Genomic DNA, 21,415 nt, shown 5'->3' with positions numbered 1-21,415 from the left:
CTTCTCTATACTGGACCCTGCCTCATTATTTTTCCTTTTCTGTGGTTTGTATTCTGCCTAACTGAAAACCTCAGCTAGGGCTGAAAGTATTTCTCCTTTATTATGTGGCATGTTGCTGTTAAGATAATTCAGTACCTACTGGTGTGCTAATTGACATTGAAATTTATAAGTAACTTGTCTTCTTGTGTGACTAGTTCCCTTGAGACCTCCTGAAATTAGTTTGACCAGTCGAAGTCCCACGGATATTCTCATCTCCTGGCTGCCAATCCCAGCCAAGTATCGGCGGGGCCAAGTGGTGCTCTACCGCCTGTCCTTCCGCCTGAGTACCGAGAATGCCATCCAAGTTCTGGAGCTCCCGGGGACCACACACGAGTACCTTTTGGAGGGTCTGAAACCTGACAGTGTCTACCTGGTGCGGATCACTGCTGCCACCAGGGTGGGGCTGGGAGAGTCTTCAGTGTGGACCTCACATAGGACCCCCAAAGCTACCAGTGTGAAAGGTAAATTTGACTTTTAAGGAAGAGTAGCGCATTGTTTTTCCTTTTTTTCTTACCTAAGTTATGTTTATATTTTAAAATTTTGTCTTAGGAATTAAAATATTCCACAGATCATGAGCTTAATTGAAAAAAAATTTAAACTTTTTACTAAGTAGTTGCTTTTTGCGTAGAACTCATTAGCGTGTAAAACTTTTGGTTACTCTATGTTTGCTTAGCAGATCTTTCATAGACAGATGGGTCCAAATCTAATTGAATTACCAAAAATTATTTATTAATAGAGACCTAATTAATATCATTGCCATTTATTTTTAAAAAAACCAATTTATTAGAAAGACTATAATACTAGGAAGTTGTAGACCTTCCTCTTTTACTAATGTAGACTGTAACACACCTGGGCTTCTTGTTGTTAATTGATTAATCATAATACCTATTCTATCATTGAGGAATAGTGGATGGTCAAAATTAGGGAAATACTTATTGCTTCTTTGAAAAAACTTAAAATATACAAATATAATTTTGTTCTTATTTATATACCTTAGTTTTTTAGTTAGTATTTTATATTTTTAATTCTGTCTCAAAGTTTCGTCACATTGTGGAATTTCAAAAATTAAGGTTAAGTATAACTGTTGGAATTGAACTTTTTTGCAGCTGTTGGTTTAAGACTGAGAGAACTCGATGGTCCTGTGTTTTCGTGCAAATTATGGGTCTCTTACGCATACTTTCCTGGTGAATTTTTCTAGCCCCAAAGTCTCCAGAGTTGCATTTGGAGCCTCTCAACTGTACCACCATTTCTGTGAAGTGGCAGCAGGATGCTGAGGACACAGCAACCATTCGGGGCTACAAGCTGTTCTACAAAGAGGAAGGGCAGCAGGAGAACGGACCCATTTTCTTAGATACCAGCGACCTTCTCTATACTCTCAGCGGTTTAGGTGAGTGAACCTGTCCTGCGCTTCTCCTTTTTCCCTTCCTTTCTGACCAGTTGGGGAAAAAGTTATTGGATATAAGGTAGAAGAACTGACTTCATGGTTAAAAGAAAAGAATTGACTTTTCTACCCCACTGCGTGTATCCTACTGCTCAAGTCAGTGTGTGGTCCTTGACTCTCCATTGTGAGTAAATCAACAGAAGGTCAGATAACCAGGATGTCCTTCTGTCTGCCCCCCACCTTTGCACATCTCCTTTTCTTTCTCAAGTTCACTTTTGGTAGAGTGACATGCTGATCAATTCTTTTGGCTGTATGGTGGCTGTAGAATAGGAGTGTAAAATTAGAAATACCACAAAATGATCAGGTAATACACAGTAATTTAAGTTTAACTTAGAAATTGAGAGTGCTATGTAGGTGTGTTATTTTGCATGTGTAAAATACATGTAAGTTGTGTACAAAATAATGCTCTTCTATATGAGACATGTAACTGTTAATATTTACTTTATATTGCTCTAACCCAGAAACACTAAAGAAAAAGCACTTAATTTTGTGTTTGGGTTCATCAGAGTTCTGAAAGGCACTGTTTCATTCCCTATCCATCCTGTCTTTGCAGAGTGAAAGAATTTCACAATGTGAACATGTTTAGTAGAAAGTAAAGACACTTAAAACTACAGTAAATGCATGAGTATAAACAGACGGATGCTCAAGGTGCGGAATGCACATTGAGCTATTTGTTGCTTATGAATAGATTTTTGCCCATGAGTACAAAGCAGCAATTTTATGATCACCAACTAAATTCCTACTGAATTGTTAATAGCACCTTCTGCACACACTGGAAATTTACAACACTCTGGGTTTCCCTGTCACGGACTGCCCTGTGGAGTGCGGGAAGGGAAGAGGCACAGTGGTCCCATCAGGGGCTGCTTCATCTATTTCCCTGGCCGCGCAGCACAGGCTGTGAGAGCAACGTTAGACTCAAGACCCTGTGCAGCACCCTGAGAAGCAGTGGTGGGAGTCTTCTTTCAGACCCAGGAACACAGAACCCTATCCTTCAGTTCTTTGCCATAGTCTTCCAGATGGCATTTTGTTGGTAATCTTGTTTTGTCGGATTTTATTTAATCTGCATGAGGTTAAAGAAGTTTCACCATTGATCCCTGTAACGCAGCTTTATAAAGGACGAGGAGAAGTTACATATGTTCCAGGGTGACCTTCCTTAAGCCACTGATACTCAGATGACATTAGCCTAACTGACTGTGACCATTCAGCAACATTTATTTCCAGCCATGCCTTGTCGGTGTGCCCTCCCTTTCCAGACGCATGTCATTTAATCAAGAAAAATTAGTCGGTATCAAGTAAGAAATAGGATTTGGGACAATTGTTGATGAAAAGTCATACATCAAGTTCAGTACTTCCAATTTCTTCACTGATAAGGAAGTATAAATACATTGAAGATACAAAACAGTGGATTCCTAGAGCACTCTTCCCCAACTTACAGGTAGATGAATAATGAACAGATGAATAATTTATTAGAAAAAAGTCAGAATAATGCTCTGCTTGTGAAAAGTTTAGAGAAACATTTTATTATAACTTTGTCAATTAAGAGCAATTCTTTAAAATTTAAAAAATTTCCACAGACTGCATGTATATGAAGAAGTCCCATTGATCTTTGTTGAAATTTTTAATATCTCTGAATAGTAGCTTTCAATACTATAAACATTTATTTCCTCCTCTGTTTTAAAAATAGATCACACGTATTTACTGCCTGTGTTTTTATGTTGTAAAATCCTTTGCATATACTATTTGGGGTAATTCAGTTTAAAATCATTTTATAATGCATGAAAGTAGGGAATGATTTTGTTATAGTCAATATGCCCCATCTATTAAAATAGCCCCGTGTTTCCTGACTGGAATTAAACTGAGTGGTTGTAGTAATTGCAGTGCAGGGTGACAGAGGACTCTCACAGCTGTGGGGCTTTCTTGTTAGACGCCCAGCTCCACACCCCATGGCGGGATTGGCTGACCGGCAGGGATGTGGTTGTGTGGATTCAAGCGTTGTACAACTGTTGACTAGATCACCTTTAAGATGCCTTTTAATCTTGAGAGCCCTAGGGTCTAGTCTTCCTTCTCTGGAAAGCCACGCTTGGGGCCTAGCCACCCTTAGAACAAGCGAATGGGTTTAACCCACTAAGCAGACAAGCATTAACTGTTCTCAGTCCTTTCCTTCTTACTCTTGGCTACTGGGAGGGCAGTGTGTTCTGTTAACTGGACAGCTGACCATCTGTGACCATTTTAGCAAGAGCATCTGGCGAAAGCTGCCTGTTTAACAGAGAGTGATGTGTCTAGAGGGCAGTAGGTTAAGGGAACCCTGTCTGTGTCTTACATGGTGAATACTTGCTTTTACTGCGCTTTTGTACATTAAAGATACTCTAACTGGAACTAGATTTCCTAAGTGGGCTTGGAAATGAAATTTAGCTGCTGCTGTTTGCTGATTCAATGTCAATTTGAGCAGCAAAGTGATGCCTCAAAATTTCATTTTCATACGAATCCCCTTTTTGATGCCCTAATACGCATCCTTTTGTTTCCACTTCTGGTAATTAAGTTTTCATTTAAAAAGTATGTTATTGGGACACATTCTCCTTAGTAATAAATACAGTTCTTTGTTTCTGAAAGAAAGAAATAGGTGAATGAGTTCATATGTTTCCTTTAATTAACATTAAAATTTTTTAAAGTGAGGCATTGTAGGACTAGATGAAAAGATGTAACAGATGTGACCGCTGCTTAAAATAAGGATTAAACCAAAAGATTAAATTGACTCACTTGTCCAGTTTTCTCCCAAATTTCTGATTAACTAAATTTAATTGTATGTAATAATGAAAGTTATTTTAGAACATTTTACTCTAAACCTTCAAAGTTCCATTCCCTGAGATGTAGAATGTTTTGTTTTTTTTAAAGCAGCTGAGAAGGTTCTTTTGTCTTTATTAGTATATTATAAATACTGGCAGAGCAATGGAAGTATTTTGATGTTGCTAGTTTGTTCTCGTTTAATGATTTTAAAATATACAGTTTGATTTTATTGGAAGTGGTTTACTTTGGGGGAGTTGGATATAAAGCATTAGGCTTTTTTTTTTTTTTTTTTTTTTTAGCATTAGGCTTCTGATTTAATGTTTATGTGATTTGTTCTAAATTGTGGTTTGCGGTTTTCTTCAGGATTTTACATCTTTGTAGTGATTATTTTCACTTAGTTTTTTTTTTTTTACTTGGTACTTTCAGTGTTTAGCTCAGTTTTAAGTACAATTTTAAATGTTTGTTATAGTCATCACACAATAAACTGAAGCAAAATTAATAGCTGCACACTTGTGTTCCCTGATAACAGACTGATGGAAATAATTTGTTCCTCTTTTTTTGCCTGTTTATTTCAGAAATTGACTTCAAATTCTGGAGTTAGGGTTTCTAATGGTAAAGGAACCGTTTCCATAAGCTGATTGTCGGAAACTGATCTCAATTGTTTCATCTTTGTAGGATGAGAAAGTGGGGGATTATTTAGATAGTGTCTTTGCTGGTTTAGCATTTAGGACACTGATATTAGATAATCTTCAGCTTCTATTTTGCCCAAGAATTTGTGCTGTTAGATTTCACAGTAAGTGTGATGTGTTGGCATGCTATTTAGCACCAGTTGTAAAGATCCAGAATATTTAAAATCATTAGCAACGTTTTTGGATCACTTGCACATCTTCGAAACTCAATCTTTTTTTTGAGAAATCTTAAGTTAAAATTCCCAGTTATTGCTGGGAGTAGGAGTTGAAAGAAACAGTCCCTGGTTAAGGATTAATTTCAGAGTCCCTTAGCCAGTTTGTATGGAAGCATGGTAAAACTAAGTCAGATTTCTGGGTGTTATCTTTCATCATAGCAGTATAGGATTTGGTCGTGTGGTTACATATCTCATGAAAGAAAACAGAAAACTACCACTCATAAGCCAAATTGATATAGCTGGAGGAGGTTGTAATCTTTCCTTTAGTCAAGGCAGAACAAGATTTTGTTGCACAAAGAAGACCACTTTGATCAGAGAGGGTTCATTGTGAACCTTACTATAATAGCGATTTTGTTTTGAAGAGAATGAGGATCACTGAATTTACAAAATATGGAAGTCACGTTTTAAAGAAGCCAGAGTCTTTTCAGAGACTGTGTTCCCTCTTCCCCCTCACACAAGGAAGCCTTAGACAACATCCAGAGTCTTTGGAAGCCTGCTACAGGTGAAAACCCTTATAATGTGGTTGTTTTGCAACTTTCTGACTGTACCCCCTTAAGATGGAGTGGAAAATACACTATATTTTATGATAAAATCGTCCTAATTGTGAATAATTTCAGGTGTATTGTTCCATACTGACTCTTATTCTATAAATTCATTTCAGATAATCTGGTTCCTTGATAGCAACTATCAGCTCAGATACCTTAATAGATGCCAGGATTCTTCTATGCTAAAGTAATGTACCGGCAACATAAATGGCATTAAGCGTTCTGTCCAGATTAGCTTTTTTGCGTTTATTTGTTAACAGACCATTTTTAGGGTCGGTTTAAAAGTTCCATTAACATTATTGCTGTCATTTATCACAGACAAGGTCTTTGGGATATAAACTCACATTTTTTTGCTTCTCTTCTGTTCTTCCTGTACTTTCCCACAGTTAATTTTCACTTTTAGTAGAAATAGTTGCTCTGAACAGTATCTGATTACAGTCTTTCATTCTTTCTTTTCAAATAATTACAAAATAGGTTCATTTAACCGAAGGCAGTAGACTTCTTAAAGGAATGATTTTGGAAACCACCTACTATGTGGGCCATAAAACTGACTGTGAGTAAATTATAACAAAGCAAAGGGAACGCTTAAAAAGTACTGTCTCTCACTTCTTTCGCTGTCAAGCATCTTTTAAGTCACCGTTTCTTATGTTGTGTTTAATCTGTTACTGGGTCTTCGGCAGAGACTTAGGAGTACTGAACTATTTTTTCTTAATTTACCAAGGGAGCAAAATTTTTAAAATATTTCATTCTCTATCCAGAAATGACAAATATGATCAATACTCAAATCAATTAGAACCATAATACTTAAAAAAAAAAATCCCCTCAAAAGAAATGGAGCATCCACTTCTAAAAACTCCCATGACTAAAAAAAATAGTGTTCCATTAAGACAATAAAAAAGAAAACATTTCCATTTGCCAGTTTGCAACTGCCTCTATTTAAAGACAAATGCAGATTGATGAAGCTGTAAAAATGCTACAGAAGTTACAGTTAATCATCTGTTTATCTTTCCTTAAATTATTTTTCTTGAATGAAAGATTATCTTCCATTCTAAAATATTTTTGATACTCTCTGGACAAAATTAGAGATTTATCTCTTCTTTATGTTTGGAAAAATCTTGCCTGGCTTTTAAGTCTTAACTCTTCTGGGAATCCTCTTGTGACCCCAATTGGTGTCAGTCATTCCTATGGTACTTCGTTTACAAAGGTCTTTTATAGGAGGCACATGGCACTGACACTTACAAGAATAACATCAGTTGACTAAGTTTCATGTCTGCTGCCTAGGTTTAACTTATAAGCTCCACAGTTTATTAACAAATTAAATCCTGGTTGTTTGCCTAATCTTTTAGATAGGAATAATAATAATAATAATAATAATAATAATAATAATAATAATAATAATAATAGCAGCTATTTTTGAATGTTAGGAAGATTAATGACAATGCACATAAAGTTTAGCACAATGCCTAGTAAATTGCATTGTTAAGTTCTCAGCAAATGTAAGCTGTTGCAGTTGTTTTTAAAATAGTTCTTCTACCAGGATAGAGCCTGAGAATCTATTTTAAAAAAAATTTTCCCATGTGATTTACCATGATCATTAGATTTGGAAACCACTACTTCTTGAGCTTTAATATGTGTATGAATTTACCCAGGGACCTGATTAAAATTCAGTAGGTCTGTTTGTGGCCTGAAATTTTTGCATGTCTGCCCACTTTGAGAAGCAAAGGTCTAGACTAGGGTAAGCAAATTTTTTTCTGTAATGGGCCAGATGGTAAATATTTTAGGCTTTGTGGGTGTTAGGAACTGAATGTTTATGTTCTTACCAAATTCATATGTTGAAGCCCTAACCCCGTAATGTGACTGTCTTTGAAGATAGAGCCTTTGAGGAAGTGATAAATGTTACATGAGGTCATAAGGGTGGAGCCCTAATCCAATAGGACCGATGTCCTTATGAGAAGAGGAAAAGGCACCAGAGCTCCCTCTTCACCACGTGAGGCAGTGAGAAGAGAACTGTCTACAAGCCAGGAATAGAGCTCTCACCAGAAATGGAACCCTGCCAGACCTTGATCTCGGACTCCCCAGTCTCCAGACTGTGAGAAATTAATTTCTTTTGTTTTAAGCCATCCAATCTATGGTGTTTTGCCACAGCAGCCTAAGCAGACTAATACATTGGGCTGTATGGTCTCTGCCACGGTAGCACAGAGCAGCACAGGAAATATGTACACGTATGGGTGTTGGTTATGTTCCAGTAAAACTTTATTTATGGACACTGAAGTTTGAGTTTCATATAATTTTGATGTGTCACAAAATATTGTTTACATTTTTTTCTGACTACTCAAAAACAGAAAAACCATTTTTAGCTGGCAGGTGACCCAAAGGCGTTAAACCATATTATTATGTTTTGTCGGTTCCAGGTATAGACTTGATAGTCCTTGCTCTTCAAACTGTGGATCCAGAATCAGCAACGTAATCTGGAATTTTATTTGAAATGTTGAATTTCAGGGTCTCCTGTCCCTTCCCCAGACCTACTGAATCAGAGTCTCCATTTTAATACAGTTACCAAGTGGTTAATATGTACATTAAAGTGGAAACACTGGTAGAGATGATCTAGTAATATTTTTCCTAAATAGCCAGTGTTAATTCTTTGTAACTTAACAACTCTTAGCTCTAGTGTGTTATTCTTGTTAGAAATCTTTCAGAAATTTGCTTTTGTGCCTTCTATGTTCCTATATTTTGCTGACCCTCTTAATTGTCAGACTGATTACAGTTTTTAATTATTGTTCCTACTAAACCTCTCTTTAGTCCATGTTTATTGCGCTTTTTACTGCTTATCCTGTGTCTAGTCACATTTCCCCATCCTTCTCAGCTTACGTGGCCCTTTGTGGGTTTAATCATTCCATTCCTGTGTTTTGTTTGCCACTGAGTACTGTTTCGTTCTCAGACAGTTCTCTTTGTGGTAGGCCCTGCATCAGGTCACAGCCATATTCAAAGTAGACATGGTCACAGCATTTGGGAAGCGTGGGAGGAAGACTGATAATTAAACAATCAATGAAAATAAGGCATGGTGAACTCTGGTAGTGGACGTCGGCACTTGGCAGGAGCCTCTGACCTATTTTAGGGCTAGAATGGAGATGGCTTCCAAGAGGAAAGAACATTTATGCTGCGATCTAAAGGAAGAAGAGGATTAGCCAGGCAAAGGGGCAGGAGCATATACGGGTTGTTTGGAGCCTAATAAAATAATAGATAATAAATTAAGCTAATAGAGAAATACACTGTAGGTACAGGGTCTCTAATAGACCCCATTCAAGTAAAGGGCTCTGAAAGTTAAGCTTCATAGCTTCGGAGAAAATCTGCCTCTAGAAAGAGGGAACGGCAGAAGCCAGGAACTGCTCGGGGAATGGTGAAATTTATGTGGGATGGCCAGGAGGTGAGGGAACCGTGTTCTGGAGGAACCGAAGTGTTACTGTGACCAGAGCAAAGCTGGAGAGGCCCGTAAGAGGCTAGCCCCTGGTAAGGCGTGTGAGGGCACTGGGGTTTGTCCTACAGGCAGTGTGAAGCTGTTAGATGATTCTAAGCACACGAGTGGCCTGATGAGATTTGTAAGTATCTTTCTGTTGCAGGGCAGGTGTAGAATGTGATGTCGAGAAGTGAGACAGGAAGCAGCTCAGAATTGATTCTTCCCGGAAAGAGGAGATTTTGTGAACTTTCTTTTCACTTTCTGGTTCAGGGATGTTATAAAACTCTGTGCTCCAAATTTGCTACAGTCCCTACTGTACATGGTAGTTTCCATCAAATAATAAATAAAAATTCCCTCACAGAACAGCTTATTTTATTGTTTTAAATCAGTTTATACTCAACTTTTGGGGATTACAATCACTATATGATATTGTGTCCACCAAATTAGCAAATTTGGAAATTTCACTGTGCAGATTCTCTTCAAAAAATCATTTACGAACTATTAACTAGTGTTGATCCCCTATCAGGAAAAAAAATCTCTTTTAACATAGAAGGGGAAGGTATTTGGACCTTTGGCTTATGCCTGCCTTTAGCCAATTCTGTAACTGTGTTAAAGTGTTTTAATTTATTCTTCATTTTGTTGGAGTTAACTCTCAGAAGGCATCCAGTCACAAATCTAATGACGTATTCTGTCCCCTGAGAAAGCCTAATTACTCTTGATTTGTTCCTCTCATTTTAAGCAACTCTGATACTGCCTAGTTAATTAAATTTTGTGTTTTTAAATGATCAAAGAAGTAAAGGAAACATAGCCATGGATTCCATAAACCCATAACACAAACTGTTCTTTGAATCCACAGCATGAAGCCATGAGCATTTAGTAGTCAATCAAAAGGAGAATATTTTTTAACCCACTCAGCTGCTATCATTGAGTGGACCCAAAGCTGCAGCACTGTTTGTAAAGCTCTTATTAGCACTGTGTGAATACAGTGAATACAGTGTTTTATGGAACTCCGTGAATCTCAGGTAAAGAGGGTCCTCTGCTTTCTTGGGGCTGTTCTCTTGGACCCTACTAGAAGGTTTATAACACAGAAGCTCTTTGGCCTTGCAAATCAGATGAACTCCATTTGGAAATTACTAATAATGGGCTGCAGTTACTGTTAAATTAGTGTAAATTAATTACCAGCAAATTAATTGCAAAATTAAATGCAAAATTTCTAATTTTAGGGTTGCAATACATATTTTTCTCAGAAGTTTATGTGTGTGTTCCCCATTATTCTCTATTATTTTTAAAATTTAAAAATTAGTGTACATTAATTGAATGCACATATTCTGCCGGGCCTTGTGTTGGGCACAGGCACAGGGATCCTGAACATAAGCTGGCATGCCTGTCTCCAGAGTGTTTTAAGTTCAGCCTGGAGGACTTATCAGTATTCATAGGAAAAGTGCTCATAGGCAAAACTGAGGTATAGTCAGAGTATTCTGGAAACATAAAGGATAAATGACTAATTTTACTGCATGATGAAAAATAGTTTGCCCAGTAGAGAAGTGGAGGAAAACCACTCCAATCATAAGAGCTTAAAATGTACAAAAACAGAAAGATTAAAAGAGGAGGAAAACCACTCCAATCATAAGAGCTTAAAATGTACAAAAACAGAAAGATTAAAAGAGGTAGCCTCATTGATTTGCTATGGCTAAAACATGGGTTATGTGGGTAGGGGTTATTGAGACTAAAACCGTAGAGTTAACCACGTGCGTGTGTTTTAAGAACCCTTAATATTTGGTCTTTGTCCTGATAAACAGTGAAGAACTATCAAAAGGTTTTAAGTGAGAAAATAACATGGCTTGTTTAGACAGATAACTGGTAATTATATTTTTGAGGATAGGTTTAGAGAGTGCAGTGAGCATGGGTCAAGGAGGGGGCTACTAAAGACAAGAAATCAATAAAATGGGTTTTGAAATAATCTAAAATAGTAAAGTAAGTATAAGCTAAGACAGTAGTTCATTGGAGAGATGGAGAGATGGCAGATGAGAAGATTTTCGGGCTTAGAACTTTTCTGATTACATGTGGGCCTGATGGAAGACCTTCATATATAGGGATTATGCCTAAGGGGTCTATGAAAAGATGTTCAGCATCATTAGTCATTAGGGAAATACAAATTTAAAAAATGTTAACTACAGTAAGGTTCCACTGCATACCTATTAGAATGACCAAAAAATGTATAAATACTAAAGCTGCCAGTAACAAGTGCTGACATGGATGCAGAACACCTAGAACTCTTACACATTATTGTAGGAATGCAAAATGGTACAGCTGCCCTGGAAAACAGTTTAGTGCTGTCTTATAAAGTTAAACATGCCTGTGCCATGTGACCCAGCAGTTTAACCTAGAAAAATGAAAATGGTTGTTCACACAGAAACCTATATGCAAATATATAGCTCAGGTCACAGTCCCCCCAAACTAGAAACAGCAGTTTTCCTTCAGTGGGTGAGTGGAAAAACAAACTGTAGTCTATCCATACAATTGAATTACTCCTCAGCAGGAAAGAAAGAGAGAGAGAAAGAGAGAAGGAGAGAAGGAGAGAAAGAGAGAGAGAAAGAAAGAAAAAGAAAGAAAAAGAGCGAGAGAAAGAGAGAGAGAAAAAGAGAAATAAAGAAAGAAAAGCAAGCAAGCAAGCAAGCAAGCAATGAACTGTATTGTTACTTGCAGTAGTTTATTGATGAGTATCAATGGCATTGTGCTGAGTAAAAGAGGCCAGTCTCAATAGGGTGCATTCTGTATGATTCCATTTGTGTAAAATTCTTGAGAAGTCAAAACTATAGGGATGGAGGACAGTGATTTCTATGGATTAGGGGTGGGGGCAGGATTTAACTACAAATGGACAGCACCAGCAGTTTCTTGAGATGATGGGATTGTTCTGTTTCCTGTTTGTGGTGGTGGTTACACAAATCTGTGCATGTGTGAAATAGAACCATATACCCCCAAAAGGCCAATTTGAAAAATTGAGATGGAAGACTAAAAGTTTTGAAATAGACTGGCCAGCATTTAAATTCTAGCTCTCCACACACTTGGGTTGTGATCTTGGTCAAGTTACTGCACTTCCATGAACCTCGATTTGCACAGTGTCCAGGATGCTGAGGATTAAATATTCTACTACATGTGGAACCCTCAACACAGTGCCCTGGTACGTAAGTGCTCAATAACTATTAGCTGTCTGTAAACATCATTTGGTGTGTAAGAAGTTGGACTGATTCTCAAGAGCTCTGGGTGGACAGTACTTTAATTGGAGTAGAATTTTCAGGAGTAAGATGAGGTTTGGAAAAGTGGGAGATAGTAAGTTCAGTTTTGATCATGTTGGGTTGGAAAGGTTAGTGTTCTGGTGAAGATGCGAACTCATTGTTGATCTGATTTTGTGAGAATCCTCCTGTATTTTGAAGCGAGAGACACTGCCATAGTTCAGTAGGCATTCTGTGTGATTCATTGGGTTTATAGATGTACTTTTTGGTGTACTTGTGGGAGAGGGAGAGCTGTGAGTCTCTTTACTCTGCCATCTTGGCACCTCCCTCTCTTTTTTTAAAAATCATCTCTATAGACCTCAGGAAACTGAAATTCCTTCCATTTGCTTTCCATATAGATAAGGTCCTATTTATATTCTTTATTTGGTGCAATTCTAACATTTATCACTTTTCTTTTACTTGCCATAAAAGATAGAGGAATTTTAAATAAGAAAGAAGCAAAAAGGATCAGGTAAATCATTGCTGCTATGTTATGGGAAAAAAACAGTTGGCAAATTCCAAACTGTTCCTTGTAGCAGATCACAGAAGACATCTGGTACTCTTCAATATTTGAAAGCCTTTTTGTAACTTTTTTTGTAAATCAGTTGAATGCAAGAGCAGTAGTAGTATCATTTGCATTTCTGCTTATTAAATTGGAGCATTGCAAAAAGCATTAAAATGACAGTGTGTCCTGAAAGAATAAATGCTTTTTACTCTTGTGCTGTATATTGTATTGGGTCGGAATTGTATCAGTGGCACCCTTTGGGATGTTATACCCAACAATTTTATTTCCCCCTTTAAAAAGATCATTCTGACAAGAGACAAGGCAGGCATAAATGCCTATATTTTCTTAAACATCTTTCCTCCATCTTTAAAAAAAATATTAAGGTTCTATTTTCCATATCAAACCCAAAAAAATAATTGGGAAAAGAATTTTGATAGTTTTTCCTGGACTTTTATATTCTTAGTCTTGAATAGTCATCACCTTTAGAAATGCTGTAAAACATGAAAAGCTCTGTGAAAAACATCTGTCTTGTTATTAAATGAGGTGTAATTTGTGAACACACACACACAAAACCCTACTCCTTTTTTTTCCTCCAAGATAAAGCAAAGTTGTTTTTTTTGCCCAAGAACGAAATTGATGCATTTGCCTAAATGGTCCTCACTTCTGTGGGTTTGAAGTTGTTTTACTGCTTTAGCAGCTGTGTGGCAAGTTTTCTAGCAGACAATGGTGATGGAGAGGAGGACTCAGCTGCATCTGGTTTCTCTTTGTAAAATGCCTGAAAAGTTAATATTTAGTAGTTTTCTCGAGAAAGCATTTCGGCTGTAGAAGGGGAACTTTCTTAGTACCTAAATTGGCTTGCTGTTTCCTACGCATACGTTTTGTTTTCTTAAGAAGAAAAAGAAGGAGAAAGAAAGAAAGGAGTAAAGAAAATCATCTACCCTAAAACTACACAGCACAGATAACCCTTTGACCCTTGGCGCTGGGTAAAGATTTACAGTACTTGTGGAGCCGCACTTCACATGCCTGACTGCGGAGAGCCCTAAATAAAGCAAGGCCCCTGTGGAGATGGAGAAAATGAGCAGGACAAGGAGGTTCCATTATTTCAAGTGGCTGTGGGTTTGTGTGTGTGTGTGTGTGTGTGTGTGTGTGTGTGTGTGTGTGTGTGTGGTGGTGTTTTTTGGGTTTTTACCGCTCTGTAAAGTGAAATACCAGTTGTGAAGTGTCTCCAGTTTTGAGTCTGATGTCACTGAAGTTTGGGGTCTGATGCTAGAGGACTTAGGGTTGGGGATGCCTGGAGGCCGTGTCCTCTGTTTCCCTTACTCTCAGCAAATATCCCTTCCTGCCGGCTCCCTCAAAGTAAATTTCCACTTGAAATATGTTTTCTTTAGGGAACGAAAGAAACAGAAAAAAAAAAAAAGCACTATTGAAATAAGGTGAGATGAGGCTCACCAGTTGTTTCTCTCTTTGTATGTTAAGAAGTCAAGTTTTTCTTCAGATACCAAATACGAAAAGTACATGAGAACAAAATTAACCCCACTATTTGTCTCCAGAAAACATATTTTTAATTTCATTTCAAATGACACTTTAAGATCTTCGAAGACTCTTTGAAAGTTTACTATTTCGTGATGTTCAGGTCTATTTAATGTTTAACTAATAGCTTTATACTGAATCTTTAACTTTATGTATCTCTCTCCTAAAATATCCCAGTATCCTCTATAGCACTTTGTATTTATATTTTATTTATTAAATTTATTTTACTGTTTTACTTTCTGTCTCCTTTCTACATGTGCTTTAAAATGGTAACCTCATTAAATGGTAACAAAATCAGCGTTTCCTTGGTTTTAGGAAGATGGTCATAGTTTTTTTTATCAGCTTGATTGTTTTATAGGCCAGAACTTCCCAATGATATTTTTATGAATGAAGGAAAAAATTCAGTAAGCTTTTTCCTTTTTTACTAATTTTCAGAATCTGTAAGCATGGTAAAATGCTTGACATGAATTGCGAACAACAGTTTTCCTTACAGAAGGGAAAACTCTTCTAGGAAATTAAATCAATACTGTCCATTAATCATACTGCATGTCAACCCTCAAAGCACTCTGGACGTTTCTGGTGAATGTAAAGAATCTTTAGATGTGTGAGGTCTTTAAAGATCTAAGTAAGTTAAAGGAGAGGAGGTTTTTTAAATGCCACATTAGCACATGAAAGAAACTTCAGAGTGGATAGGAAAAAAAACATTTGCTGCATAGCAGTAATTGTACTTGGGGGTTTTGTTTTGTTTTTGTTTTACGCTTGTTCTTTAAAAAAAACTTAATGCAAAAATGAAATGTTAAGCTTTGTGCTAAGTAAACCCTCCCTGAGGCGGAAGGGAGCTACAAGACAGGCACTGCTGGAGGCAAATATTTTTATCTTAGCCTTTAAAAACATTTTGTGTGCTTCATAAAGCACATCATAGGACAGTTACACGTGTGTATGTTATAAATAAAGGTATATTTGTTATGAATATGCATGTTAGAAAAAATACTAATGGAGGGGAAAATAAAAAATTTGGAGACCACTATTCTAAAATAGGGAATTGGTTATTTCTAAGTAACTACCCCAGTTATGAAGCTTTACAGTCTAGAAGAGGAAATAGACATTAGTCACATCACCACATAAATTACAATCGCACACTTTGGTAAGTGCTGTGGTGGAAAAGCATACAGAGTTATAAGGCATAGGGTGTCATAAGTTACAAGGGACACTATGTAGTTTGTGAGTGGCCATTGGAGTGGATTTCCCTGAGAAACTGATAATGAATTGAGATCTGAAGGATACTAGAAGTTAACTAGGTGAAGGACCCTGAAGGGATAATGAAAGATTTAAAGAAGGCATGGCATAAACCATAGTCAGAGACTAATTATCAAAACAGGCTGAATACTGGTATATTTTCCTGTCTGAACAACTTGATTCTCAGTTGATTTGGATAAGCTACTGTGATAACGTAATCCCAACAGAGTTTATTGAAATTTTACTTTTTTCTTCCACTCTGTGATGCTTGAACTCTTCAAAGACTTTGCGTAACATCCCAGAATGTAGGCTGTCCTGTGTAAGTGGAAGCTTCTTGAATTAGCCAAGATAGGGGACGCCACTAACACTGACCTTATCACAGAAACTAGAGCGGTTGTTTCAGCTGAAGATGAAAATGGCACCTGAGCTTTCTTAGCATGCCAGGATGTTGGTAATAACTTAGGAAACCTGTGCAATGGGCAGCACATTTTGCCTGATTATCACAGTATATGACTTCCCTGGTAGATTGTGTAAGTATATCTAACTCAAGTCATTATTTCAAGTGTATATACTTCCTGCTTCCTTCTAAGAAAGATTTGGAGGGACGCAATACAGAAACACAGAATTCAACAAAATAAAAAAAAGAAATAGGTGATATAAGGCCCAGTGTTGGTAAGGGTTTGGGGTTAGAGAACACTCATATTGATAGTGGGAGTGTAAATTGATATACAGCTTTTCTAAGGATAATTAGGCAACACCAAAGGGGGGGGTGCATTTAATACACACTCTTACCTAGCAACTCCGTTAATAGACGCCTGTCATAAGAAAGTAATAATGAACATTCACAAACATTTAATCACAGGGATGTTCACTGTAGTATACAGGGTCATTTATGATTGTGAAAAGCTGGACAAAACCTAAATGTTCAACTACAGAAGTTTAATAAAATAAACTATGGTACATACATACAACTTGAATAAATGTGGACATTAGAAGGAATGTTTTAGGAGAATGTTTAATAATATGAGTAGTTGTCCGTAGTATATTAAATGAAAAGAGCAGGTTATAAAATGCAAAAAATACTGAGTATGTGTGCAAGTGGCTAGGAAAAGGAATGAAAAAACATACAGACTAATGCTCACAGTGCTTATCTCTGGATGCTGATTTTTAAGGATATTTTCTTTTTCTTTTTTCTTTTGGCTTATCTGAGTTTTATAAACTTTCTGTAACAAATACATATTTGATCATAATGAGAAAAAAACAATAAAGTGCATTTTAATTGACTATACCTAGATGAAGAAATTGGAGCAAAGATAAATCAAGATTGAAAAATCAGTGAAACCAGGGTAGCAGCTTCCTTATTGCATGCCGTAAGGTACTGTATGGTTGTTAGAAATGCCTGTAAGTTTAGCTGTGAGCTTCCTTGCAGCCAAAGCAAACCACAAATACTGTTAGCTGTGAGGATCAAGATATTTTAATTATTAGAAGATTGTAATACACTAATTAAATTCCCAAAATACAGTACCTCCAAAAAACTGTGTTCAAATTGTGGGAGATTATCTCTGAATCTGTGTATTGAAAACCGTATTATGCTTGACAATGACTTAAGATAACACAGGAAGAGGATTCCTGTGGTTTCTAGGATCATTTAACAAGTTATAGGGTTTTGAATGACCTAGAGATATTAATGGAGGAAACAATTAAAATAATTTTTTGAACTTTCACCTTTCTCCATCTGGATGACCAAGTATGAAGATTTTTAGTATGGTTTCCGTTTCTTGAATACACTCCTATTCTTTTCATAAAATGGCTTTTTGTCTCAGAAGAAAAATCATGGCAGATGGGCCTTAACTCTGACCTTTCAAAACTATGGAAACTACATCTGAAACACTCTTTTTAAAAGGCCCATTTTCCTAGGCACATTTCCACTCTGAGAAATTAAAGTTATTGTTTTAATCATATTAATTCTCTATTCCATGCTGATTCAGTTGCACACTTTATGGCCTTGATTTCTTGGGGCACTCTGTTCCCATGCTGTGTACATATTACAAATTGGTATTCCCGCATGACTCATTGAAAATTAAGGAAAGAAATGTGTGTTTATGTTTATATACAAAGTCCCAGATATTTCTAGAAATTTTATAAGAAGCCTAGAAACATGTTGGTGCTTTTCATTGTCTTGTCAGACAAGAGTTCAATACAAACATTCATATGGATAAGGAGATAAACAGATACAGAGATAAAATTGGCCACTAAGAAAATTAGAGTATTCTGGGGTTAGGAAAGCTTATGAAACCATGATATTGCTCTTTAACAAAAAAGCTGACAAATTTGCACTTACAAAAAAATGGACTTTATTTCCCTTAAAAAAAAAAAAAACACCACCTTTATTAAAGTCATAGTCTAACCTGCGTAATATTCTTGGCAAAAACACTTAGTCTGAATCTAACCAGGAGGAAACAATTAGATAAATCCAGATGTGAGGCAGTCTACAAAACACCTGGACTGATTCTTTAAAGATGTTCTTGTCATGAAAGATAAGAAAAAGACAGGGAACAGTTCTAGAGGAAGAAGCAGTGTGTGACCTTCAGCTGGATTCAGGAATTGGGGTGGGAGGGGCAGATAATAAAGGACATATTGGTGGGAAATTTAAAAATGGACTGTGTGTCTGATAAAACTGTATCAGTGTTAAATCTATTGGATGTAATAATGGTATTGTGGTTATGTAGGAGAGACTCTCCTGTTCTCAGGGGAAACATGTCCAAGTATTTAGGTGTGAAGTTCAGTGATAGTTCAACAAAAGGAAATGTACACTTGAACACATGCACATACCAATAAGAGAATAAGAAATCAGGAAAATACATCAAAATGTTTAAAAAATAATTTAAAATGTTAAAAATGCCCTGTGCTGTGTGTTTAATCAGCTCTTCCAAGTTAGGAATGGTTTTACAATAATTACGCACATGGTTAAAACAACAGCACTTCTGAAATAACAACTGATTATATAAAACAATTTCTTCCGATGTGTGTGATATTTAAAAGTTATATCAATTGCCATACATTGTAATATAACTTTACCCACTGAGAAATAAATACAGAAAATCAATTTCTTACTCATACTGTCCAGTAGCCCTTCCAACTAAACCTCACTTGAGGAACTAAAAACTGAAATTATTTCTTCTATTCATGGAATGTTTACAAATTGGTGTTTATAATAATATACTTCAGATTGATTATAAGAAATCTTAGGTTTTTCTTTTGAATATTTTACTTATCAGAAAAATGGTTTTTGGTTTAACTCCGTATGCTCAAATTGTTTCAGATTCTCTATCATACCTGTTGAAAGCTATTTAAAGATATATTGAATACCTTCCAAGTACCCCCAAAGATCTTTAGTGTCTTTCAGTATCTGAAAGTATCTATATAAACTTCAGGTTTATATAGAACTTGAGTAGACAGTTTATAGCCAATTAACACGGTAATGACTTGCACCTGCTTATATCAAAGAACTCCCAGAATTCTCTTATCTGCTAGCATTAAAATTGATTTCAGAGTGATACATTCAACAAAGTTTAAATAAATTGCTGTAACACAGTGCTTCTTGTGAGTTCTAAAGGAGGCATAAATAAATAACGAAATCATGTTTTATCACTGTGATTGATGAAGCTGATATTTCACCAGCTTGCATTTCCTACTTGAGAAGAAATTTAAGATTGGTTTCAAGCTGTCTACCTGCTTCTTTCCCATCTTGTAAGCATGCTTTTAACTGCCGAGGTCTGAGATTTGGAGGAATGGTTATCAAAGCACAGATGTTTTTGCCATGAAACTGTGCACCTCCGACCAAGTCACCGTGGTTCAGGAGATGATAGATGGTATTTTCATGTTGCCTCACAAAAAGGTCAAAATGGCATGGCGAGCCCACGATAGTGAAAGGGAGAAATGTTAGTCCTGGAAGGAAATTTATTTCATGGCTTCAGGGGAAGTTTGGTTGTCATGAATAGGCTCTCTCTGTCAGTCTATAAAAATATTGTTTGTAAGGCAATGATGTATGTCAGACAGACAGTGTCTGTGTGTTGGCAGACAGAGCAGCTACTTAAATGCTAAGCCGAATATAGTAACATAAGTCAAGTACTTTGTATGCTTTTAGGATAAGGATTGCTCTGGATAGAAATATCAACATAATCAAAGGGATTTATTTCATTTTCTTAGATAACGACTTTAAGTAAACTTCCTTTGTAAATTTTATAGTCTCGTAAAATGCGCTCCCCACTTCCGCATTCTAACACACTTGTTTATGTTACAAATTCTTGTAATCCGCAATCCCTCCATATTATTCACTTTTAAATTATTCAGGAATAATAGATGTGGACCAGCTTTATTAGAACTCTTCACATAAAGCTGTTACAAATTTTGTAACAGTTAAGCCACTGCTTTTTTGGAGTCTTCTTTCTTTTTCTCCGTCCAGCCCACAGGCACCATCAGCCGTCGGCACAATTTCATTAGTTGATGGTGTAGTTGGAGAGACTCAGTGGCAGTGCTTGCTCATCTTACAAAACTGGACCATTGAGGTGCCTTTCTTCCACAGGGATTCACAAAGGGCAAAGGAATGCCATAAGAAAAGAACATAAAAGATCAAAACCTGTGTCAGAGCTTCCAATATCACTTTCAAATTCGTTTTTTCAGTGTTTGGTTGTAAATCAGATTCATTCATGGCAATGTTCAAGTAGAAATCTTCAACCCCAAATATATCTTACCCAGACAGCCCCAAGTAATGCATTTGTCAAAGGTGAAAAATGGATTTTAAAAGAAGTCTTAAAAGTCTAACAGAGGTATAAAAATGAAATCATGCCATCAAAAAAGAAATAACATGATCAGAATACTAGTGAAGACAATATAACTGGGAAAGCCTTAGGCTTCTGGATTTTACAAAACAATCTCAGTCTTTTGGGGGAGGTTTTAAAAAATAGAGATTAACAATAGGATATACTTACTTTGGTAGGAAACTGATTCTCAAATGTCACATATAAAGAGCTTTCTTCCAAATTATCCCAAACTCAGTAGGAAAGGGGATGTTTTTACTGGGAGTGAGAGGTGTTATTTGTCTTAAGGCCCTTGGGGTTGGGGTGGGGGGGGCAGAACAAAAGGGACTGAGTCATTTCAGGTTTAGACAAATACTCTACCATCAGCTTCCATAGAAAGCTGTTCTGCAGAACACGTAGGGAAAGTTGGGAGAGTGCGAGTGCGGGGGTTGCCCACTCTATCTGCCATTCTGTCCATTTTACACTCAAATAAATATTCTGTATTATCACAGAACAAATTTATAACATTTTGGCATGGTGATCATTAAAAAAAAACTGACTTTAAATTTATAATGCAAACAGTGAAATATGTTTATGATTAACAATCCATTACAGAAATTCAGTTTATAAACAAAAGGGGAATGAATTTTTCATCCTGAATTAAAGTAAAATTTACATTTTTTTAGCTTAAAAAGCTTTTGCTTTTAAATCAGCCTACTAACACATTTATGTAAGGCATTTTAACTGTCATGAATTAACCTTTTCCATTCTAACAAAAGTCTGATGATACAAGACAAAGAAATCTCTCTTAAAAGACTTGTACTAGGCAGGAGGACATAGCTCAGTGGTAGAGCGCGTGCCTAGCGTGCACCAGGTCCTGGGTTCGGTCCCCAGTACCTCCATTAA

At 36.6% G+C, this 21,415-nt stretch overlaps 1 protein-coding gene across 2 annotated transcripts in view; it reads left to right on the top strand.

Moving 5' to 3' along the window:
* Positions 1-21,415, top strand: part of PRTG (protogenin) — a 123,697-nt gene that overhangs the window by 66,569 nt on the left and 35,713 nt on the right. For both annotated transcript variants that reach the window (XM_074366166.1, XM_074366165.1), the window contains exons 10-11: positions 195-500; positions 1,238-1,426. In XM_074366166.1, the coding sequence (XP_074222267.1) occupies positions 195-500; positions 1,238-1,426 (495 nt within the window). The remainder of the gene's footprint in view (positions 1-194; positions 501-1,237; positions 1,427-21,415) is intronic.

This window comes from Camelus bactrianus, chromosome 6 (assembly GCF_048773025.1).
Source record: "Camelus bactrianus isolate YW-2024 breed Bactrian camel chromosome 6, ASM4877302v1, whole genome shotgun sequence".
Lineage (NCBI taxonomy): Eukaryota > Metazoa > Chordata > Mammalia > Artiodactyla > Camelidae > Camelus > Camelus bactrianus.
This window is presented reverse-complemented; position numbering and strand designations above follow the sequence as displayed.